This window comes from Bombina bombina, chromosome 7 (genome assembly GCF_027579735.1).
Source record: "Bombina bombina isolate aBomBom1 chromosome 7, aBomBom1.pri, whole genome shotgun sequence".
Lineage (NCBI taxonomy): Eukaryota > Metazoa > Chordata > Amphibia > Anura > Bombinatoridae > Bombina > Bombina bombina.
In genome coordinates, this window is record NC_069505.1 from 52,426,197 (window position 1) to 52,451,830 (window position 25,634).

General features: G+C 42.6%; 1 protein-coding gene across 1 annotated transcript in view; it reads right to left on the reverse strand.

Annotated features, from left to right (window-relative positions):
• Nucleotides 1-25,634, reverse strand: part of LOC128665865 (sulfotransferase 1 family member D1) — a 150,384-nt gene that overhangs the window by 35,056 nt on the left and 89,694 nt on the right. Inside the window, exon 4 of the mRNA XM_053720102.1 lies at nt 8,245-8,342. Coding sequence (XP_053576077.1) covers nt 8,245-8,342 — 98 coding nt within the window. The remainder of the gene's footprint in view (nt 1-8,244; nt 8,343-25,634) is intronic.

Genomic DNA, 25,634 nt, shown 5'->3' on the forward strand with positions numbered 1-25,634 from the left:
GCAGCTAAGCAGCCTGGACATGTGTGTTTGTATTGACGGTAGAGGCGGGCGGTGCAAAGCAGCTAAGCAGCCTGAACATGTGTGTTTGTATTGACGGTAGAGGTGGGCGGTGCAAAGCAGCTAAGCAGCCTGGACATGTGTGTTTGTATTTAAGGTAGAGGCGGGCGGTGCAAAGCAGCTAAACAGCCTGAACATGTGTGTTTGTATTGACGGTAGAGGCGGGCGGTACAAAGCAGCTAAGCAGCCTGAACATGTGTGTTTGTATTGACGGTAGAGGCGGGCGGTGCAAAGCAGCTAAACAGCCTGAACATGTGTGTTTGTATTGACGGTAGAGGCGGGCGGTGCAAAGCAGCTAAGCAGCCTGAACATGTGTGTTTGTATTTAAGGTAGAGGCGGGCGGTGCAAAGCAGCTAAGCAGCCTGAACATGTGTGTTTGTATTGACGGTAGAGGCGGGCGGTACAAAGCAGCTAAACAGCCTGAACATGTGTGTTTGTATTGACGGTAGAGGCGGGCGGTGCAAAGCAGCTAAGCAGCCTGAACATGTGTGTTTGTATTGACGGTAGAGGTGGGCGGTGCAAAGCAGCTAAACAGCCTGAACATGTGTGTTTGTATTTAAGGTAGAGGCGGGCGGTACAAAGCAGCTAAACAGCCTGAACATGTGTGTTTGTATTGACGGTAGAGGTGGGCGGTGCAAAGCAGCTAAACAGCCTGAACATGTGTGTTTGTATTGACGTTAGAGGCGGGCGGTGCTAAGCAGCTAAGCAGCCTGAACATGTGTGTTTGTATTGACGGTAGAGGCGGGCGGTGCAAAGCAGCTAAACAGCCTGAACATGTGTGTTTGTATTGACGGTAGAGGCGGGCGGTGCAAAGCAGCTAAACAGCCTGAACATGTGTGTTTGTATTGACGGTAGAGGCGGGCGGTGCAAAGCAGCTAAGCAGCCTGAACATGTGTGTTTGTATTGACGGTATAGGTGGGCGGTGCAAAGCAGCTAAACAGCCTGAACATGTGTGTTTGTATTGACGGTAGAGGCAGGCGGTGCAAAGCAGCTAAGCAGCCTGAACATGTGTGTTTGTATTGACGGTATAGGTGGGCGGTGCAAAGCAGCTAAGCAGCCTGAACATGTCTGTTTGTATTGACGGTATAGGTGGGCGGTGCAAAGCAGCTAAGCAGCCTGAACATGTGTGTTTGTATTGACGGTATAGGTGGGCGGTGCAAAGCAGCTAAGCAGCCTGAACATGTGTGTTTGTATTGACGGTATAGGTGGGCGGTGCAAAGCAGCTAAGCAGCCTGAACATGTGTGTTTGTATTGACGGTATAGGCGGGCGGTGCAAAGCAGCTAAACAGCCTGAACATGTGTGTTTGTATTGACGGTAGAGGTGGGCGGTGCAAAGCAGCTAAACAGCCTGAACATGTGTGTTTGTATTGACGGTAGAGGTGGGCGGTGCAAAGCAGCTAAGCAGCCTGAACATGTGTGTTTGTATTGACGGTAGAGGTGGGCGGTGCAAAGCAGCTAAACAGCCTGAACATGTGTGTTTGTATTGACGGTAGAGGCGGGCAGTGCAAAGCAGCTAAGCAGCCTGAACATGTGTGTTTGTATTGACGGTAGAGGTGGGCGGTGCAAAGCAGCTAAACAGCCTGAACATGTGTGTTTGTATTGACGGTAGAGGTGGGCGGTGCAAAGCAGCTAAACAGCCTGAACATGTGTGTTTGTATTGACGGTAGAGGCGGGCAGTGCAAAGCAGCTAAGCAGCCTGAACATGTGTGTTTGTATTGACGGTATAGGTGGGCGGTGCAAAGCAGCTAAACAGCCTGAACATGTGTGTTTGTATTGACGGTAGAGATGGGCGGTGCAAAGCAGCTAAACAGCCTGAACATGTGTGTTTGTATTGACGGTAGAGGCGGGCGGTACAAAGCAGCTAAGCAGCCTGAACATGTGTGTTTGTATTGACGGTAGAGGCGGGCGGTGCAAAGCAGCTAAACAGCCTGAACATGTGTGTTTGTATTGACGGTAGAGGCGGGCGGTGCAAAGCAGCTAAACAGCCTGAACATGTGTGTTTGTATTGACGGTAGAGGCGGGCGGTGCAAAGCAGCTAAACAGCCTGAACATGTGTGTTTGTATTGACGGTAGAGACGGGCGGTGCAAAGCAGCTAAGCAGCTTGAACATGTGTGTTTGTATTTAAGGTAGAGACGGGCGGTGCAAAGCAGCTAAACAGCCTGAACATGTGTGTTTGTATTGACGGTAGAGGCGGGCGGTGCAAAGCAGCTAAACAGCCTAAACATGTGTGTTTGTATTGACGGTAGAGGCGGGCGGTGCAAAGCAGCTAAACAGCCTGAACATGTGTGTTTGTATTGACGGTAGAGGCGGGCGGTGCAAAGCAGCTAAACAGCCTGAACATGTGTGTTTGTATTGACAGTAGAGGCGGGCGGTGCAAAGCAGCTAAGCAGCCTGAACATGTGTGTTTGTATTTAAGGTAGAGGCGGGCGGTGCAAAGCAGCTAAGCAGCCTGAACATGTGTGTTTGTATTTAAGGTAGAGGCGGGCAGTGCAAAGCAGCTAAACAGCCTGAACATGTGTGTTTGTATTTAAGGTAGAGGCGGGCGGTGCAAAGCAGCTAAGCAGCCTGAACATGTGTGTTTGTATTTAAGGTAGAGGCGGGCGGTGCAAAGCAGCTAAGCAGCCTGAACATGTGTGTTTGTATTGACGGTAGAGACGGGCGGTGCAAAGCAGCTAAGCAGCCTGAACATGTGTGTTTGTATTGACGGTATAGGCGGGCGGTGCAAAGCAGCTAAGCAGCCTGAACATGTGTGTTTGTATTGACGGTAGAGGCGGGCGGTACAAAGCAGCTAAGCAGCCTGAACATGTGTGTTTGTATTTAAGGTAGAGGCGGGCGGTGCAAAGCAGCTAAGCAGCCTGAACATGTGTGTTTGTATTGACGGTAGAGGCGGGCGGTGCAAAGCAGCCAAGCAGCCTGAACATGTGTGTTTGTATTTAAGGTAGAGGCGGGCGGTACAAAGCAGCTAAACAGCCTGAACATGTGTGTTTGTATTGACGGTAGAGGCGGGCGGTGCAAAGCAGCTAAGCAGCCTGAACATGTGTGTTTGTATTTAAGGTAGAGGCGGGCGGTGCAAAGCAGCTAAGCAGCCTGAACATGTGTGTTTGTATTGACGGTAGAGGCGGGCGGTACAAAGCAGCTAAGCAGCCTGAACATGTGTGTTTGTATTGACGGTAGAGGCGGGCGGTACAAAGCAGCTAAGCAGCCTGAACATGTGTGTTTGTATTTAAGGTAGAGGCGGGCGGTGCAAAGCAGCTAAGCAGCCTGAACATGTGTGTTTGTATTGACGGTAGAGGCGGGCGGTGCAAAGCAGCTAAACAGCCTGAACATGTGTGTTTGTATTTAAGGTAGAGGCGGGCGGTGCAAAGCAGCTAAACAGCCTGAACATGTGTGTTTGTATTGACGGTAGAGGTGGGCGGTGCAAAGCAGCTAAGCAGCCTGAACATGTGTGTTTGTATTTAAGGTAGAGGCGGGCGGTGCAAAGCAGCTAAGCAGCCTGAACATGTGTGTTTGTATTGACGGTAGAGGCGGGCGGTACAAAGCAGCTAAGCAGCCTGAACATGTGTGTTTGTATTGACGGTAGAGGCGGGCGGTACAAAGCAGCTAAGCAGCCTGAACATGTGTGTTTGTATTGACGGTAGAGGCGGGCGGTGCAAAGCAGCTAAGCAGCCTGAACATGTGTGTTTGTATTGACGGTAGAGGCGGGCGGTACAAAGCAGCTAAGCAGCCTGAACATGTGTGTTTGTATTGACGGTAGAGGCGGGCGGTGCTAAGCAGCTAAGCAGCCTGAACATGTGTGTTTGTATTGACGGTAGAGGCGGGCGGTGCAAAGCAGCTAAGCAGCCTGAACATGTGTGTTTGTATTGACGGTAGAGGTGGGCGGTGCAAAGCAGCTAAGCAGCCTGAACATGTGTGTTTGTATTGACGGTAGAGGCGGGCGGTACAAAGCAGCTAAGCAGCCTGAACATGTGTGTTTGTATTGACGGTAGAGGCGGTCGGTGCAAAGCAGCTAAGCAGCCTGAACATGTGTGTTTGTATTGACGGTATAGACGGGCGGTGCAAAGCAGCTAAGCAGCCTGAACATGTGTGTTTTTATTGACGGTAGAGGCGGGCGGTGCAAAGCAGCTAAACAGCCTGAACATGTGTGTTTGTATTGACGGTAGAGGCGGGCGGTGCAAAGCAGCTAAACAGCCTGAACATGTGTGTTTGTATTGACGGTAGAGGCGGGCGGTGCAAAGCAGCTAAACAGCCTGAACATGTGTGTTTGTATTGACGGTAGAGGCGGGCGGTACAAAGCAGCTAAACAGCCTGAACATGTGTGTTTGTATTGACGGTAGAGGCGGGCGGTGCAAAGCAGCTAAACAGCCTGAACATGTGTGTTTGTATTGACGGTAGAGACGGGCGGTGCAAAGCAGCTAAGCAGCTTGAACATGTGTGTTTGTATTTAAGGTAGAGACGGGCGGTGCAAAGCAGCTAAACAGCCTGAACATGTGTGTTTGTATTGACGGTAGAGGCGGGCGGTGCAAAGCAGCTAAACAGCCTGAACATGTGTGTTTGTATTGACGGTAGAGGCGGGCGGTGCAAAGCAGCTAAACAGCCTGAACATGTGTGTTTGTATTGACGGTAGAGGCGGGCGGTGCAAAGCAGCTAAACAGCCTGAACATGTGTGTTTGTATTGACAGTAGAGGCGGGCGGTGCAAAGCAGCTAAGCAGCCTGAACATGTGTGTTTGTATTTAAGGTAGAGGCGGGCGGTGCAAAGCAGCTAAGCAGCCTGAACATGTGTGTTTGTATTTAAGGTAGAGGCGGGCAGTGCAAAGCAGCTAAACAGCCTGAACATGTGTGTTTGTATTTAAGGTAGAGGCGGGCGGTGCAAAGCAGCTAAGCAGCCTGAACATGTGTGTTTGTATTGACGGTATAGGCGGGCGGTGCAAAGCAGCTAAGCAGCCTGAACATGTGTGTTTGTATTGACGGTAGAGGCGGGCGGTGCAAAGCAGCTAAGCAGCCTGAACATGTGTGTTTGTATTGACGGTAGAGACGGGCGGTGCAAAGCAGCTAAGCAGCCTGAACATGTGTGTTTGTATTGACGGTAGAGACGGGCGGTGCAAAGCAGCTAAGCAGCCTGAACATGTGTGTTTGTATTTAAGGTAGAGGCGGGCGGTGCAAAGCAGCTAAGCAGCCTGAACATGTGTGTTTGTATTGACGGTAGAGGCGGGCGGTGCAAAGCAGCCAAGCAGCCTGAACATGTGTGTTTGTATTGACGGTATAGGCGGGCGGTACAAAGCAGCTAAACAGCCTGAACATGTGTGTTTGTATTGACGGTATAGGCGGGCGGTGCAAAGCAGCTAAGCAGCCTGAACATGTGTGTTTGTATTTAAGGTAGAGGCGGGCGGTACAAAGCAGCTAAACAGCCTGAACATGTGTGTTTGTATTGACGGTAGAGGCGGGCGGTACAAAGCAGCTAAGCAGCCTGAACATGTGTGTTTGTATTTAAGGTAGAGGCGGGCGGTGCAAAGCAGCTAAACAGCCTGAACATGTGTGTTTGTATTGACGGTAGAGGTGGGCGGTGCAAAGCAGCTAAGCAGCCTGAACATGTGTGTTTGTATTTAAGGTAGAGGCGGGCGGTGCAAAGCAGCTAAGCAGCCTGAACATGTGTGTTTGTATTGACGGTAGAGGCGGGCGGTGCAAAGCAGCTAAGCAGCCTGAACATGTGTGTTTGTATTGACGGTAGAGGCGGGCGGTGCAAAGCAGCTAAGCAGCCTGAACATGTGTGTTTGTATTGACGGTAGAGGCGGGCGGTGCAAAGCAGCTAAGCAGCCTGAACATGTGTGTTTGTATTGACGGTAGAGGCGGGCGGTGCAAAGCAGCTAAGCAGCCTGAACATGTGTGTTTGTATTGACGGTAGAGGCGGGCGGTACAAAGCAGCTAAACAGCCTGAACATGTGTGTTTGTATTGACGGTAGAGGCGGGCGGTACAAAGCAGCTAAGCAGCCTGAACATGTGTGTTTGTATTGACGGTAGAGGCGGGCGGTGCTAAGCAGCTAAGCAGCCTGAACATGTGTGTTTGTATTGACGGTAGAGGCGGGCGGTGCAAAGCAGCTAAGCAGCCTGAACATGTGTGTTTGTATTGACGGTAGAGGTGGGCGGTGCAAAGCAGCTAAGCAGCCTGAACATGTGTGTTTGTATTGACGGTAGAGGCGGTCGGTGCAAAGCAGCTAAACAGCCTGAACATGTGTGTTTGTATTGACGGTAGAGGCGGGCGGTGCAAAGCAGCTAAACAGCCTGAACATGTGTGTTTGTATTGACGGTAGAGGCGGGCGGTGCAAAGCAGCTAAACAGCCTGAACATGTGTGTTTGTATTGACGGTAGAGGCGGGCGGTGCAAAGCAGCTAAGCAGCCTGGAGGAACTGCGTTGCTGCTTGGTTTTCATTTCTGCTGCTGAGAGGCAGGGGCGGACTGGGTGGGGCAGGGTGGAATCTGACCCTAAGACCACCATCCATTTATGAAACAGTTACTGGGAGGTGGATTTATTGGAATGTGTGTGCGTACCGCTTTTGTAAAGCATACGGATGAGTATGATTAACGTGTATTATGGCTATTTATTATTTATTTGTGTCCACATATTCAAAAATGCTGTTGTAATATTATATTAGGGCATCGTGTACAGTAAACACTGGGCTGGCTGCAAATTCACTTAAAGGGATATAAAACCCAAACTTTTTCTTTCAGGATTCAGAAAGAGCACACCATTTTAAACTTCTAATTTACTTCTTGTCTTGGTATCTTTTGTTGAAATGCATACCTAGGTAGGCTCAGGAGCAGCAAAGCACTACTAGGAGCTAGCTGCTGATTGGAGGATGCACTTATTTCTTCTTGTCGCTGGCTCACCCTATGCGGTCTATTTATTAATGTGCGAGCAGACATGATACGATGTAGCTGTAGCGTATCATGTCCGCCGCACATTGATAAATGCATACGCTCTCTGCATTTATCATTGCACCAGCAGTTCTTGTGAACTGCTGGTGCAATGCCGCCCCCTGCAGATTCACGTCCAATCGGCCGCTAGCAGGGGGTGTCAATCAACCCAGTCGTATTCGATCAGGTTGATTTCTGTCCGCTGCCTCAGAGCAGACGGACAGGTTATGGAGCAGTGGTCTTTACGGAGCTTGATAAATTGACCCCTATGTGTTCAGCATGCTCCTAGTAGTGCACTGCTGCTACTTCAACAAAGGATACAAAGATAATGAAGCAAATTTGATAACAGAAGTAAACTGGAAAGTTATTTTAAAAAATGCAAGTTCTATCTGAGTCACAAATGACAAATTTGGAATTTTTTGTGTCCCTTTAAAGGGACACTGAAGTCAAAAATGTTCTTTCATGATTCAGGTAGGGCATACAATAAATGAAATCCAATTTACTTTGTATTATCAAATTGTCTTTTTTATACACACACTTTGTGAGGCACCAGCTTCCACTGAGCATGTACATACATGAGTGTATATGTATATGAGTCTGTAATTGGCTGATGGCTGTCACATGGAAGAACTTTCAACATTTTCAGAAAGAAAAAAAATCCACTGCTCATTTAAAATTCAGAGTAAGTGCTATTGCATTACTATTTTATATGTATTTGTTTATTATACCATTTTAGAGATAGAGAGGTATAGCTATATATTTTGGCAATCCATTATATATATATATAAATGTATTTATGAATAAATAGAACAAATTCTGCTATGTGAAGAACATTGGAATGTAAAATATTAACATTTTATGATGGGTTAGTGCAATCGGGTTGATTAGTGTTAGTGTGCTGCCCAACGCGCTTAAAAAGCTTACTTCTAGCGGAGTTTGTGCACAAGCGTTAAATAGCGGTCTACTCATAATCAAGCCTTACATTAGTGAGTTTTCTTATGGGATACATTCTTTGCATTTTCCTTATTTAGCTTTTGATTATGGCCTCTATATAATTTTCCCCACAGCATATTCCTCTGCACAAGGTTCTGTGAGAGATCTCACATAGAATATTGTAACTCCTGGAATTTCACAACATTTCTGAGAAATAATAAATTACTTTAAATTTTATGTAACGCAAAGTTTCAACTTTTCAAACATAATCCGTGAAAAAACAAAATTCCCAAGCAACAGCAATTAATGGCTGCAATATCAGTTTGTAAACGTGTAAAGGTACCTTGCAGTTGTTTTGCCAAAATGATTCCGGCATCAGTTGAAAAGGAAGATGTGTCTTTATCAGTCTTGGGGACGGTGCAGCATTGAGTTGTTCGACACCTGATAATTATAACATTTTTAGTAAATGAATAGTCTAACTTTGTAGATCACCTATTAACTTTCTTAAAGGGCCATCAAACTACATTTTTGTGGACTTATAGTATTGGACCTCCACACTATCCCTAGTACAGAGGGACAGTCTCTAATCCTAAATTCTGTCACTCTGAGCTATATCTCCAGATTTGCAGGATTTTCCTTAGCCCTCCGACCACCTAGACATAGCACAATCCAGACCACTATCCAACGGGACCCCGCCCCTCCCGAAACGTCCCCGATCCACAAAAGGTCTGCGTACAAACTAAAGGCTAGGCTACAAGTCACCTGCTAACCCCCAAAATGCCAGACTACCCACCACTGCAATAAACTGCCTAAACACTAAGCCTCCCACCATAACAAATCCCTAATCTTTAAGAACCCTAACACTATACACCCCTAAACTTCCAGACCCAGCACAGCTATCAATTACTAAAGTGCCAGACCCCCTTCATGGCCAGATCCCCCACTGTAAAAAAAACCCAAATACACAACCCCCCACTATTAACGCCATAAACCTCCCAAGCCACCACAGTACACCCCTAAACTGCTAAAACTCCTGCCACAATTAACCTCTTCACTGTCAGACTCCCCCACCACAATAAACTATGGAATGATAGAACCTCTACAACTATTAACCCCTAAACTACCATACTGCCTGCTATTAACCCCTAAATGGACAGAGCTAAACCGCAATAACCCCTAAATCATTCATTTTCAAACCTGTTCTCAGGCCAGATTTTGAAGATATCTGAACTGGAGCACAGGTGATATAATCAGCTGATTAGTAAACACTTATTTTACCTGTTCCTGAAAATCTGGCCTGTTAGGGAGGTCTGAGGACATTTTTGAAAACCAGTGCCCTAACTGATAAGCCCACTAAAACGATTAACCCCTAAACTGCCATGCTGCCTGCTATTTGTTCCGTAAATGGAGAGACCTCCACAGTAAATCCCCTAACTGCTAATACTTCTACTGATATTAACCCCAAAACTGCCAGAACTCCACCACAAGTAACTCCTTAACTGATAAGACCCACTACCACCACTATAACCCCATTATCTAGTAATATTCCTACTGCCATTAATCCATAAACAGCTAGACCCCCTAATGGTAACCGTTAGACCCCATCTTTGCAAGGGTCCCCACCTAAGGGGATCCCATCCCCCCAAAAAGATAAGCTCTTTAAATTACAAAACAAGGTAACAAAAAGTGCCATACGTCTAGAGCATCGATAAAACCATTAGCTCACGAAAAATATGAGTTTTGAAGTGGGCAACCGGAGCGTGGGATATTAGAATAGCAAGGCTAGAGTAAAGTTACAGTGCATCTTCATTAGAAGGCCCTGTAAAATATCACTTAGATTCCAGACCTGATTTTAAAACAAGTAAAGTTTACCGTCTCTTTTAAAAGGGTCATTCATTTTGTTAGCAAGCTTTGCAATAGTCATAACTACATATTTTTTAATTGGCAGTTTATATAATTAGAATATTAAGGGAATAATCAAAATCTGTGTTTCTTTTTAAGCAGACTCGTCGCGCCAATGGTTTTTATCTGCTGTCAAAATCTATGTAAACCAAATCTATCCAGCATTTTTGAGGTTTTTTTTTAATATCCTGGCACAAACGACAATTACTACAAGCAAATGACCCGCTATAAAGAGTGTTCCTCTTGGCTAAACAAATAAAATAGTTGGATGCTAAAGTATCATTAAAGAGACATAAAACACATTTTTTTTTCTGCCTTAATCCTGACTAAAGTCTAAACAAAACTCTGAATATCAGGAAATTTAGCAATCTTCTTGTGAAATAAAACTGAAAGAGATTAAATCTGGCCCTTTACAGAACTGGCAGATAAACCTTTTTCCTATCTTGAAGAAAGAGTGCCAGCTAAAACCATGCTGTATGCACCAAGAAATAAAGGCCTTCCAAGCCTTGTGATTAATCTTCCTTGTCACAGACTTACAAGCCTGAATCAAAGTCTCAATGACGGATCAGAACACCTGATCTCTAAGCCATCACATTTATAGATCTGAGATCCGGATGAAAAAATGAACCTCGAGACAGGAGTTCATGGCACAGAGGAAGAGGCCACAGAGAACAACTGGACATCTGGGGCCCCCAGACTGTGCCCCAACATGAAAATTTCTAAGCCCTTCTCTCAGGGCATTTTGACAGTTTTTCACCGCTAGAGGGTGTTAGTTCATGTGTGTCATATAGATAACACTGTGGTCCCGCACGTGTACAGTTAAACCAGCTCTGATTGGCTAAAATGCATGTCTGTCAAAAGAACTGAAATAAGGGGGCAGTTTGCAGAGGCTTAGATACACGGTAATCACAGAGGTAAAAATTGTATTTATATAAAACTGTTGGTTATGCACAACTGGGGAATGGGTAATAAAGGGATTATCTATCTTTTTAAACAATAACAATTCTGGTGTAGACTGTTCCTTTAATCTCCCTTTAAAATGGGTTTATCTATACCGGCCCTGTTGTCAGTTAAAATGGTGCCAGTTTTATCTGCTAGACGTATACTTATAGGAAGGATCATGCATCTCTTATTTAAAGAAAATATATCATCTTCAAAATGAGATAAAGTGCCCAGTTAAATAAGAAATTGTACATTTATTTAAGTCATGTGATACATAAAGGGACCATAAAATCAAAATGAAACTTCATTCAGACAGCAAACAATGTTATACAAATTCCCAATTTACTTCTAATATTAAATTTGCTTTTCCCCATTGATATCTTTAAAATCATACCTAGGTAGGCCCAGAAGAATGAATACACTACTGAGAGCTAGCAGGCGATTGGTGGCTACATATATATATATATATATATTGTGATTGGCTCGCCCAATACGTCCAGCCAGCTCCCAGTAGTGCATTGCTGCCCCTGAGCCTACAGAAGGTTACTATACAACAAAAGAATACAATCAAAATTAAGCCAATTTGATAACAGAAGTACATTGGCATATTGTATAAAATTACATGCAGTATCTGTAATATGATCATTTTCACTTTCTGTCCCTTTAAAAGGCCATATAACTCTACTTCTTTGACTGCCAGAAACAAGCCAACAGAAGTGATTTTACCCAGGGTAGGGCATATGAGGTGGGAGGGGCAATAATGTGGAGAAGGGGCAGAGGAGGTACGTAGGTGGGGCAAAAAGGAGGTGGGCGGGCCTGCCACACTGTTGCCCGGGGCCCTGGTTGGTCTCAGTCCGCCCCTGGTTAATTTTTTTTTAGTTAACATTTGTGCTAGAAGCTTCATGTAAGAAGGAAAACATAAGGAACTACACTATGTTCTATGGATAGCTCTAAAACCAATTGATCCAGCTATAGAAGATACTTTAAAGACAAATACTTAAACAATACTTAAAAATAAGCACTAAGTTACCTCCAGTGAAAGAAAAAGAAAGCTCTTGGGCCCGAGAGACAATATAATAAACTAAAAATAGTGGAGCAGGTCTTATGGTCACTCTTGGTCCCTTAAAGGAAATAAAACAAACATGAAATAGTACCTGCATATTGGGAATAATTGTATATGCTTAATAAGAAAAATGAGAGGTTATAAGCCTTATAAGAGAGAAAATAGCCTTATAAACAACTGCAGCATGACTTTAAACTAAGAGCATAAGAGAATAGATATATATTAAGTGTCGCTCTAATATGTTATACCATAAGCAAACTGGGGAAGTACCCACCATATATGAAACATTAAAATAGTAGGGTGCAAAGGTCATCTGCAAGTATGATGAACGGGAATTCTACCTGACCTATATAAGCTGGGAGAGAAACATTTACTAGGGCCGTAAAGGCAAGCCCTATTGAAAGCAAAAAAACAAACCCTCATCTCAGTAAATTAAAGTCACAGTAAAGTCATAATTAGACATTCATGATTTAGATAGAACATACAATTTGAAACAACTTTCCAATTTATTTCTATAATTTAATTTGCTTCCTTCTCTGGTTTTCCTTTGCTGAAAGGTTTATCTAGATAAGCTCAAGAGCAGCAAATAACCTAGGTTCTAGCTGCTGATTGGTGGCTGCATATATATATATATATATATATATATATACTGATTGTCATTGGCTCACCCATGTGTTCAGTTAGAAACAAGTAGTGCATTGCTGCTCCTTCAACAAATGATACCAAGGGAATAAAACAAATTAGATAACAGAAGTAAATTAGAAAGTTGTTTAAAATTGTATTCTCTATCTGAATCATGAGAGACCTTTTTTGGGTTTCATGTCCCTTTTAGGGTGGCAACCATTAACCCCTTTGATGCACATGACGAGGAGGTCTTGTCATGCACATCGATATCTGTAGGCGCATGACGAGCCCTTCTCGTCATGCAGTGCGGATCACTGACAAAATGCTGTTTTCGGTGATCCCCGTCACTACAGGCTGGGAATCGTTGGTGGCACTCCCAAGCATCATGGGAATAACCGGTGACGTCACAAAGGGGGCAGAACCAGGAAGTTCACTGTAGCTGCAAGGATGGGGGGAGGTATCTTAAACCCCTCAATCTCAGCTCCCATAGCAGCTACAAACCTCCAAGACCCATCATTTGAAAGAGTCCCATGCTCTTTAAAAAGCTTTTAAAAATAAAGAAGAAAAAGCACATGGGGATTTGATTGGGAATGGCTCATTACATGTGCAATAAAAAACTGTTATGTGTAGAGACCCCTAATAAAGTTTATTTCCTGTTAGACAAGTCCCTCTTTCAAAAAAAGATATTAATTTTGTCTGTGTAGGCAGGAGAACTCTGTGGTAACAGTGAACACCTTCTGTTCTGAACAGTGGGGCCTCTCTAATCTATAACTCTGAAAAGCCTGTATGGGCCCCTATTTCACATGTGGTTACGCATGATGACAATTTAGTCAGGTGATCACAGTAACAGCAGTGGTCACTTGACTATTATCAGTATTATTTACTAAAATCTACAGTTTTCACCAAAGCTATCTTATATGCCATGAATTATAAATGTAAAAAAATGGTATATTGTGAATCTGCTAGGTCTGCTGAAAATAACAATAACACAATTTATGCTTACCAAGACTTTAGCCACAAAGCTCTGCAAGATAGAATATCAAGACAATAGGGTCCTTGTAAGAAGTACTATCCTCTAGAGGAATCATAGTTATCTTAGCTAATGTGGATATAGATCCATCCACCTTAGGAACATTATGCCAAAGTTCCCTGACAAAATCTGCAACAGGAAACATTTTCTTAAAAACAGGAGATGGAGTAAAGGGAACACCTGGTTTCTCACATTCCTGCGAGAAAATGTCCGACATACGATCTGGAACATGAAGTACCTCTACAGATCTAGGTTTAATATCAAAAACTCTTTTCAGTTTATTGACCTTAGGAGACTCAGCGACTGTAGTTTCCAAATCCTCCAAAGTAGCCAAAACCTCCTTAAGTAGTAAACGGAGGTGCTCAAGCTTAAATCTAAAACTAACCTCCTCTGAATCTGCAGTACTAACCATGTCAGAATCTGTATCAGAGATTTCACCCTCAGAGGCTGCTAAAGAATGGTCATCCTCTGATAATTGAGTTAAACTGACTAAGGCAGCTGTGGCATTATCAGACATTCCTGACTTAGAGGAAACATGCTTAGATTGTCTACAAAAGTGAGCAGTCTAAAGTCGACTGCAATACCCGGATTACCGGGGGTGGGGGGGAGGTACCGAAATCTATACAAGGATGCAGCTTATGGTCTTGGTGGTCCAGTTCAGGGATCAAGGATCACTGATACAGTAAACAGATCCTTGGCTTATAACACAAACAAAGTTGGTAAGCATAACTTCAGAATGCTGTCTACAATCACCTATATTCGAGGAATAGTAGTACATCTAGCCAAAGTAGAAATAGCCTTATCGACCTTACAGATAGTTTACTAAAGCTCTATATTAGATGCAGGCAAAGTTAACATAATTATTATTATTGGTTATTTGTAGAGCGCCAACAGATTCCACAGCGCTAATCTTTTACAATTTTAAAGCAGGACTAAATAGGATACCTGGAATAGACAATGCTTTAGAAATTAATTCAGAGATAGCATTTTGGAACAGGAAAAACATCTGGAGACTTAGCAGGTTTAAACATCAAATCCAATTCTTGACAGACTTATCCTCAGAAACCTGAGGCCTAGATTTGGAGTTCGGCGGTAGCCGTCAAAACCAGCGTTAGAGGCTCCTAACGCTGGTTTTAGGCTACCGCCGGTATTTGGAGTCAGTGATTAAAGGGTCTAACGCTCACTTTTCAGCCGCGACTTTTCCATACCGCAGATCCCCCTACGCCATTTGCGTATCCTATCTTTTCAACGCCGGTATTTAGAGTCGTTTCTGAAGTGAGCGTTAGAGCTCTAACGACAAGATTCCAGCCGCCTGAAAATAGCAGGAGTTAAGAGCTTTCTGGCTAACGCCGGTTCATAAAGCTCTTAACTACTGTACCCTAAAGTACACTAACACCCATAAACTACCTATGTACCCCTAAACCGAGCTCCCCCCACATCGCCGCCACTCGATTTAAATTTTTAACCCCTAATCTGCCGACCGCCACCTACGTTATACTTATGTACCCCTAATGTGCTGCCCCTAACCCCGCCGACCCCTGTATTACATTTATTAACCCCTAACCTGCCCCCCACAACGTCGCCGCCAGCTACTTAAAATAATTAACCCCTAATCTTCCGACCGCAAAGCGCCGCCACCTACGTTATCCCTATATACCCCTAATCTGCTACCCCTAACACCGCCGACCCCTATATTATATTTATTAACCCCTAATCTGCCCCCCTCAACGTCGCCGACACCTGCCTACACTTATTAACCCCTAATCTGCCGAGCGGACCTGAGCGCTACTATAATAAAGTTATTAACCCCTAACCCGCCTCACTAACCCTATCATAAATAGTATTAACCCCTAATCTGCCCTCCCTAACATCGCCGACACCTAACTTAAATTATTAACCCCTAATCTGCCGACCGGAGCTCACCGCTATTCTAATAAATGTATTAACCCCTAAAGCTAAGTCTAACCCTAACACTAACACCCCCCTAAGTTAAATATAATTTACATCTAACGAAATTAATTAACTCTTATTAAATAATTGATTCCTATTTAAAGCTAAATACTTACCTGTAAAATAAACCCTAATATAGCTACAATATAAATTATAATTATATTATAGCTATTTTAGGATTAATATTTATTTTACAGGCAACTTGGTATTTATTTTAACTAGGTACAATAGCTATTAAATAGTTAAGAACTATTTAATAGCTACCTAGTTAAAATAATAACAAATTTACCTGTAAAATAAATCCTAACCTAAGATATAATTAAACCTAACACTACCCTATCAATAAAATAATTAAATAAACTACCTACAATTACCTACAATTAACCTAACACTACACTATCAATACATTAATTAAACACAATTGCTACAAATAAATACAATTAAATAAACTAACTAAAGTACAAAAAATAAAAAAGAACTAAGTTACAAAAAATAAAAAAATATTTACAAACATAAGAAAAATATTACAACAATTTTAAACTAATTACACCTACTCTAAGCCCCCTAATAAAATAACAAAGCCCCCCAAAATAAAAAATTCCCTACCCTATTCTAAATTAAAAAAGTTACAAGCTCTTTAACCTTACCAGCCCTGAACAGGGCCCTTTGCGGGGCATGCCCCAAGAATTTCAGCTCTTTTGCCTGTAAAAGAATAAATACAATACCCCCCCCCCAACATTACAACCCACCACCCACATACCCCTAATCTAACCCAAACCCCCCTTAAATAAACCTAACACTAAGCCCCTGAAGATCTTCCTACCTTGTCTTCACCATACCAGGTTCACCGATCCGTCCTGGCTCCAACATCTTCATCCAACCCAAGCGGGGGTTGGCGATCCATCATCCGGTGCTGAAGAGGTCCAGAAGAGGCTCCAAAGTCTTCCTCCTATCCGGCAAGAAGAGGACATCCGGACCGGCAAACATCTTCTCCAAGCGGCATCTTCAATCTTCTTCCATCCGGTGCGGAGCGGGTCCATCTTGAAGCAGGCGACGCGGATCCATCCTCTTCTTCCGTTGTCTCCCGACGAATGACGGTTCCTTTAAGGGACGTCATCCAAGATGGCGTCCCTCGAATTCCGATTGGCTGATAGGATTCTATCAGCCAATCGGAATTAAGGTAGGAATTTTCTGATTGGCTGATGGAATCAGCCAATCAGAATCAAGTTCAATCCGATTGGCTGATCCAATCAGCCAGATTGAGCTCGCATTCTATTGGCTGTTCCGATCAGCCAATAGAATGCGAGCTCAATCTGATTGGCTGATTGGATCAGCCAATCGGATTGAACTTGATTCTGATTGGCTGATTCCATCAGCCAATCAGAAAATTCCTACCTTAATTCCGATTGGCTGATAGAATCCTATCAGCCAATCGGAATTCGAGGGACGCCATCTTGGATGACGTCCCTTAAAGGAACCGTCATTCGTCGGGAGACAACGGAAGAAGAGGATGGATCCGCGTCGCCTGCTTCAAGATGGACCGGCTCCGCACCGGATGGAAGAAGATTGAAGATGCCGCTTGGAGAAGATGTTTGCCGGTCCGGATGTCCTCTTCTTGCCGGATAGGAGGAAGACTTTGGAGCCTCTTCTGGACCTCTTCAGCACCGGATGATGGATCGCCAACCCCCGCTTGGGTTGGATGAAGATGTTGGAGCCAGGACGGATCGGTGAACCTGGTATGGTGAAGACAAGGTAGGAAGATCTTCAGGGGCTTAGTGTTAGGTTTATTTAAGGGGGGTTTGGGTTAGATTAGGGGTATGTGGGTGGTGGGTTGTAATGTTGGGGGGGGGGTATTGTATTTATTCTTTTACAGGCAAAAGAGCTGAAATTCTTGGGGCATGCCCCGCAAAGGGCCCTGTTCAGGGCTGGTAAGGTAAAAGAGCTTGTAACTTTTTTAATTTAGAATAGGGTAGGGAATTTTTTATTTTGGGGGGCTTTGTTATTTTATTAGGGGGCTTAGAGTAGGTGTAATTAGTTTAAAATTGTTGTAATATTTTTCTTATGTTTGTAAATATTTTTTTATTTTTTGTAACTTAGTTCTTTTTTATTTTTTGTACTTTAGCTAGTTTATTTAATTGTATTTATTTGTAGGAATTGTGTTTAATTAATGTATTGATAGTGTAGTGTTAGGTTAATTGTAGGTAATTGTAGGTAGTTTATTTAATTATTTTATTGATAGGGTAGTGTTAGGTTTAATTATATCTTAGGTTAGGATTTATTTTACAGGTAAATTTGTTATTATTTTAACTAGGTAACTATTAAATAGTTCTTAACTATTTAATAGCTATTGTACCTGGTTAAAATAATTAAAAAGTTGCCTGTAAAATAAATATTAATCCTAAAATAGCTATAATATAATTATAATTTATATTGTAGCTATATTAGGATTTATTTTACAGGTAAGTATTTAGCTTTAAATAGGAATAAGTTATTTAATAAGAGTTAATTTATTTCGTTAGATGTAAATTATATTTAACTTAGGGGGGTGTTAGGGTTAGACTTAGCTTTAGGGGTTAATACATTTATTATAGTAGCGGTGAGGTCCGCTCGGCAGATTAGGGGTTAATAATTGAAGGTAGGTGTCGGCGATGTTAGGGAGGGCAGATTAGGGGTTAATACTATTTATGATAGGGTTAGTGAGGCGGATTAGGGGTTAATAACTTTATTATAGTAGCGCTCAGGTCCGCTCGGCAGATTAGGAGTTAATAAGTGTAGGCAGGTGTCGGCGACGTTGAGGGGGGCAGATTAGGGGTTAATAAATATAATATAGGGGTCGGCGATGTTAGGGCAGCAGATTAGGGGTACATAGGGATAACGTAGGTTGCGGCGGTTTACGGAGCGGCAGATTAGGGGTTAAAAATAATATGCAGGGGTCAGCGATAGCGGGGGCGGCAGATTAGGGGTTAATAAGTGTAAGGCTAGGGGTGTTTAGACTCGGGGTACATGTTAGAGTGTTAGGTGCAGACGTAGGAAGTGTTTCCCCATAGGAAACAATGGGGCTGCGTTAGGAGCTGAACGCTGCTTTTTTGCAGGTGTTAGGTTTTTTTTCAGCTCAAACAGCCCCATTGTTTCCTATGGGAGAATCGTGCACGAGCACGTTTTTGAGGCCGGCCGCGTCCGTAAGCAACTCTGGTATCGAGAGTTGCATTTGCGGTAAAAATGCTCTACGCTCCTTTTTTGGAGCCTAACGCAGCATTTGTTTAAACTCTCGATACCAGAGTTAAATTTATGGTGCGGCCAGAAAAAAGCCCGCGGAGCGTTAACAGCCCTTTTACCGACGAACTCCAAATCTAGGCCTGAGTTTCTTGAACCCCTTAGATATATAACACTTCTCTTAAAAGAGAACAAAGCTGTTCTGTTCAAGAGGATGACTTTGTTTCTTCATCAGAAACTGACTCTTGATTATCTGAAAATACCTCACCCTCAGAGGATTGTTCAGAAACACTGGGTTCAGCAACATATAACATTATCAGACTTAGATCTAATTGAATCAGATAAGCTAGAGGAAGGATTATCAGTAGCCAACCTTTTACACTTACTTTAAGAACTCATAGCTGCCAACATTTCAGATACAGTAGAGCGTACAACATTTTTAAATCTTGGAGCAAAATCTGAAGAACTTCCTTGTATGGAACACACAGAGGGAGGACGCATACCCTTAGAAGCAAAAGCAGCATTGGTCTGATTAGAATGCATTAAATAATACAAACAAGATTTGCAAAGTTGAGCAGGGGGTATAATATCAACAAGCTTACAAAACACACACTTAATATTAGTAGGAAAGTATTCAGTGGATCTAGCTTCTGAGGAACAAACATTTACAGTAGTGGGGACAAATTCAGTATGCAATATTTTTGGGATTTGGCTGGGCGACGTTGGAACCCTAATTGATTTTGTATCCGATCTCAAGGAGACCACAATCATATCCGCTTTAAACTTACATGGAGTGGGGGAAAACTGGATTTTCTTGAATACAAGTATTTCTAAGGATGGATGGTCTCTAAAGGAGGATTTGTTTCAGAACACCACAGACTGTAATAGTTTGCTCAATTTTGACAGTGCCCACCCACCATCTTTAGTGAGATCTCTTATCCATAGTCAGATGCTTAGGGTTTGTAGAATCATCTCAGATGAAGGGATTGTTAGAACTAGTATAGAAGAGATGGGAAACCATTTTATTGAATCTAGTTACTCTATATCCCTTATTAAAAAAGAGATTGAAACAGTTATAGCAATCCAAGAGAGACTTTATTACCAGGGAGTAAAAATAAGGTTAATAGAGATCAAACTAAACGCTTATCCTTTATCTCTGAATTTAATGCCCAAAGCAGGGATATTCAGTACATCATTAAAAAACATTGTTGGATTTTATCATCATGTAATCCTAATATCCCTAAATTTCAATGCCCTCCCATGCCAGCATATAAAAAGGCGTCAGAACCTTAAATTAAAATTAGTGAGAGCAGATGTAGGATCTGCCAGAAAGTCAAATATTGGCTATATGATCACTATTAATTAGTGTTGTTTCCCTTGTTAAGGCCATTCATGTTGTGATGGGAAAAAAATATTTTATTAAAGGTTATTTTATATGCTTAACCTCTTGGGCGGGCCTACATTGGAGAAACAATCAGATGTATACGTGATAGGATTATTGAACATAAAAGTAACATTCGTTCAAAAAATTATTCTGCTCCGGTGGCCAATTATTTTCTTAAAGCTGGCCACACAAGTAGTAAGTTATGATTTTAAATCATTTATCATATTCCTAAATTACGTAGTAACAGGGAGCAGTTATTGGAACAACTTGAGGCTTTTTAGATATTTGAAATGAATACTCTAGAGCCAAAGGGTATGAACAAAGACTGGGATGTATCAGTTTTTCTTTAATTGGTATATTTAAGTTCTCCTTATCAGGGTCCTTTTTGTGTGTGTGTATATATATATATATATATATATATATACACACACACATACACACACACACACACACAGGTTCTAAGCCAGGCCAAAAATGTTACTCGCCACTTCTGATCCCACCCATCACCCGCCCACTGAATACCCACGACACGCCCACTACTTCAACCCTTCTTTTCATATGTTTAGCCAGTGCAGTAACTTTATTTTTATTTTATTTGATAACTTAACAAATAATTACATACATAGAATAATAAATTAACAAAAAAATTATAACAGCAACGTTAACTTTGGTTTCTGGGGAAGACAACAGCTGGATGAAAAAAGGCAGCTATTAAATTGAGAATTCAAAAAAGAAGTTTATCTGCTCACAATGAAACTTACAAAACTTAGCATGAAGAAACAACAAGATTTAACACAAAACTTAAAGGGACAGAGTGGCGGTCCTTGAGAGCCCAGTCACAACCAAGACTGTTGCGACCCTGGTTGTTCTGCCCCTGTGACTGGCTCCCCGGTGTATACAAACACACACTCAAAGTTAGCTCTTCTCACCTCTCCTCAATGCGGAGCCTCTCTCCTCGTCACACTCACTGCCACATTAAACCCGGTCCGGTCCAGACTCCACTCACTCGCTACTCAATTTGAATTGAGCACACTCAGCGCTGCATCCTGACCTGATCTGGCCCGGCCCGCCCCCAACCCCAATCCACAAGACTATCAGACTCAGTGGCGGCTCTCTAATTAGGCGGCTGCTTCAGAGCCGCCACTGTCTGGGAAACAGTGTAACGCATGAGTTCCACCCTGCTTGCTGCCCGATAGGAACTGATAGTCACTGTGTTTGCAATCAAATAACTACTGGTTTACACTCAGTTGTTTTTTTTACTCTGTTGTCAATTGTCACTTCTCAGCCTTCGGGGTCCTTACGTTATATTTTTGTCTGTGGGATTTTCTACCGGTGACTTCACCTGATAATTGGAGTGATAGGTGAATTTCCTTACAGGCCTGAAAGTGCTTTGATCTAACATTTGTTTTTAAAACAAATACGCAGGGGGGCGGAGCCGACCATGCCTTGAAATGGCCGCACTATTCTGATGCTCCGTGCTTAGTATGGCACCCAGGGGCTAAAACGCTTTCCTAAAGCCTGAATTTGAGACATGCTGCAGTGGAAGGGACAGGGCACAGAACGGTGAACAGCAGAAGGGCAAAGCCGACATGTAAAGCCACGTAAATCAACCTGAACAGCCTGAAAAACACGCGCCCCTGTTGCGCTACCTGGGAAACCCCAAACAGCCTCCTCTCACTAACAGCGCTCATCGATGCGGCAGAGACCCAGAGCTAACAACGGATGCTGAGCATACTACAGAGGGATAGCCCGGTGAGTGACCACAACCACACTCCCCAAACAGGCCCACAAACAGTTCCGGACAGCACACAGCATAGCGCCCCTGCTACTAGGGCCTAGAAACCCTGTTAGCCTTAATCCCTTTAAATGGCACAACATGGCCTAATAAAACTTGAATATGGACTGCCTTAAATTAATTAAAAGCCAATAACGGTTGATGGGAGAAAAACTACACTAATCAACAGACACAACTATGGACATTGCGAATTATTAACTTAATAAAAAGCTGCACAGACGTTATCCAGCCTTCCAGCGCCTAACATAAATCACTGAGCAACTCCCTTGATCTGGAGTTTTATTCATCTACTTATTTTAGGCAAAGAAGCTACGTTTTTGCAAGAAGTGGATAGTGACATTACCACAATACACAGGCTTTAATGACTCGCCTCATTCTTTATAACTCAGAAAAGCCTAGGCCTGTAACTAAAATACATAGGAGGTGCCATTTTTTTTTCCCTCTTCTCTAAAAGACTTCCTGTTGCACACAGCAAATAACCCTTAAGAAAACATAAAGCTTCCATTATATAACTAGCAAAAAGGGCCTCCTGCAAAAGAAGTGCTGATCCTGCAGCTCAATAAAAGAACTTAACCCTGCAATTTGAAAACAAACAGCACTCAGTGAGCGTTTTAAGCATAACTAAGCAGCAACAAAGTTTTCTTTATTCTCTCTCTACTTCTGCTAAGTACATCAAAAATCAACAAACACAACGCAGAAAATGACAACAAAAAGACTAAACAGATCTGAAAAGACCACTAAAACATCTAATACACCCAGTACCAAGATGAGCACATTTTTCCAAAAATTACAAACATCCCCTACTACAGAGGGAGAGGATTCACAACAATCACAAGATGAACTCTTAAATGCAGCATCCCAGGGTGAGGACTCCCCTGTCACAAGAGCTGACCTGAAAGAACTTCCCACCAGAGCTGATCTTACCAATTTCTTTCAACAAGTTAATCAGGTACTGAAAGATGGTCTCTCAGGGATTAAGAAAGAAGTAGCAGAGCTGGGTGGTAGAGTAGCCTATCTGGAAGAACAAGATGAAGAAACCACCTCTACTCTAGATTTACTTACGAGAAAAATTGATACACAGGAATCTCAGATTGAATTCCTCACCTCTAAGCTAGAGGACTTGGACAACAGAGGGAGAAGACAGAACATACGCATAAGAGGAATATCAGAGAAAGTATCCTCAGATGCACTACAAAACTTCTTACAAAAAATCTTCAAACACCTAATGGGAGACTCCACCATGGAAGATATACCTTTAGATAGAGCTCATAGAGCTTTGAGACCACCCCCAAGAGACGGCGAGCCTCCCAGAGATGTAATCATCCGCTTCCACAAATTCACAGATAAAGAGAAAATTATGACTTCTACGAGGAAACAACAATCCTTTCAAATAGAAGGGAACAAACTTCAATTCTTTGCAGATCTGAGCCCAATCACTCTCCAGAACAGGAAAGACGCGAGGTACCTCACAATCCACTTAAAAGAGCAAGGTCTGACCTACAGATGGGGATTTCCTTTCAGCATCAGAGTCATGAAAGACAACAGAATATACACATATAGGACCCCAGATGATTTGGAACAGTTCTGTAAATCGTTGGACATCCCTCCTCCTTCGCTCCCCGCATTAGAACCCCCCCATAACTCTACTCAAAGAAAAGATTCCACACAACCACAACCTCAAAGGCATCACTGGCAGAAAATTTCCAAGAAGAGACCAAGAGACACATTAACAGCACAGACTGCATCAAATGATGAGCCAGATATTGACCTATAGCAGAGAATATGGGGTTAAGGAACTTTGAAGCCATTAATGATGTAATCCAGTATAATTGAGATATAACTGTATATTTCATGTCAGATCCTAGAATGCTCCCTATGCTTACTGTCTATAGCTAATAATGTTTTTCTTTACAGCTAATGAGATATAAGTGTATAGGACATACCAGATTTCTGGGTGGTCCCTCTGTTTAATGTTCATAATTAACAATGTAGATTTAAAATTTATTATTAATGTTTTATAGTATTCCACTGCAGCACATTTGCTAATATCCCAAAAATTAGAAAGCACCCCTAGGGTTGCCATCCAACCTAATTGGTTGAGTTATTTCCCCAACGACTCCCTCCTTCAGGACAGAGTCCAGTTATGGGATTATAAATCCCTGGTTTTGTATTGTTGTTTGGTTATTTGTTTTTTTCGTGTTAATGTTAACCAAGTCTCTAATGCTTTTTTCTACTTTCCAATGCTCGAGGACCAACTGCACAGCGACAGACATACTCACAAAATTGACGGCAGACATTCCTCTCTGGTATGAAGACGAACTCCATAGGGTAAGCAAGAGACACACATGCAAAGACCACCCCATTGAGAACTGGGATAAAAATCAGCGCACACACAATCTTATAGTGTAATGGGGACTACACATAGGGACATCTCCTTATTATCACAAAATTGTAAAGGCCTTAACTCCCCCACTAAACGATCTATAGCTCTTAATTGGTTCAAGAGAGAGGGAGCGAACATAGTATTTGTCCAAGAGACACACTTCCTCAAGGACAAAGAACCCATCTTTAAATCCAAAGAGTTCCCATCCCTCTTCCTTCACTCACACGAGAAAAAGACGAATGGAGTGGGAATACTATTTAACAGAAATACTCCCTTTCAACTAACAGACAAATACACAGACAAGGAGGGCAGGTACATCATCCTAGTTGGAACCTTGTTCAATAATTGGGTTACCCTGGCCAACATTTACTCTCCTAATACGGGGCAGGCACAATTCATTAAAAGAGTTGGAAACAAAATACTAGAAGTTCAGAAAGGGATATTAATATTGGGAGGAGATCTTAATGTCGCATTACTACCTGCAGTTGATTGTTCTCAAGGTTCTAGCTCCACCACTAAAAGCACTAGACACTCCATTAATAACACTTTAAAACAACTCACACTGATTGACATATGGCGCTTCCTACATCCGACCACACGCAACTACTCATTCTATTCCAACCCGGCAAAATCATATTCTAGAATTGATTACTGGTTTATAGAACATAAGAGTATATCATTGATTAGGGATGCAAATATACAGACAATAGCCTGGTCCGATCATGCATCTATCTCTATGAGCCTGGAATGGCCATCAGCCCCAGTGCTTCCCTACCTATGGAGACTAGATGAAACGCGTCTCATAGATCCCATCACCCATACACAAGTACTAAGTGACATCACTGAATTTTTCAGGACAAATTTAAACACTTCTAGTGGGATACCCTCGGTGTGGTTAGCTCATAAAGCTTACATGAGAGGACAGTTTATGAGAGACAAAATCAATCATAGACGCAAGGCAAACGCATATTATACACAATTGCTACAAAACCTCCAAACAACGGAAATAGCCCACAAAAATAACCCATCAGAGAGGAAATCTCTTATAGACCTAAACAAAGCGAGAGACCTCTTAAAGGAATACTTAAATAAAGAAGCATGTAGAAAAGCATTATACCTACAAAAACTATACTATCAGGGAGGGAATAAGGCAGGTACACTACTGGCCAGGGCCCTACGACGCAAATCCCTCCACAACCACATCTTCAATATAACAGATAACAGAGGAGCAGAAATCGTAGAATCTACATTAATAGCACAATCTTTTAAAGATTATTACAAAGACTTATACAATCTCCCTAAGCCCATCATGACACCACAGAATAATACATTAGATCAATACCTCCAGGAATCCGACCTGACTCAGATACAACCAGATGATAGAGAAGTCTTAGAAAGCCAAATCACCCTAAAAGAAATCTTAGAAGCGATAGATAGCCTACCATCC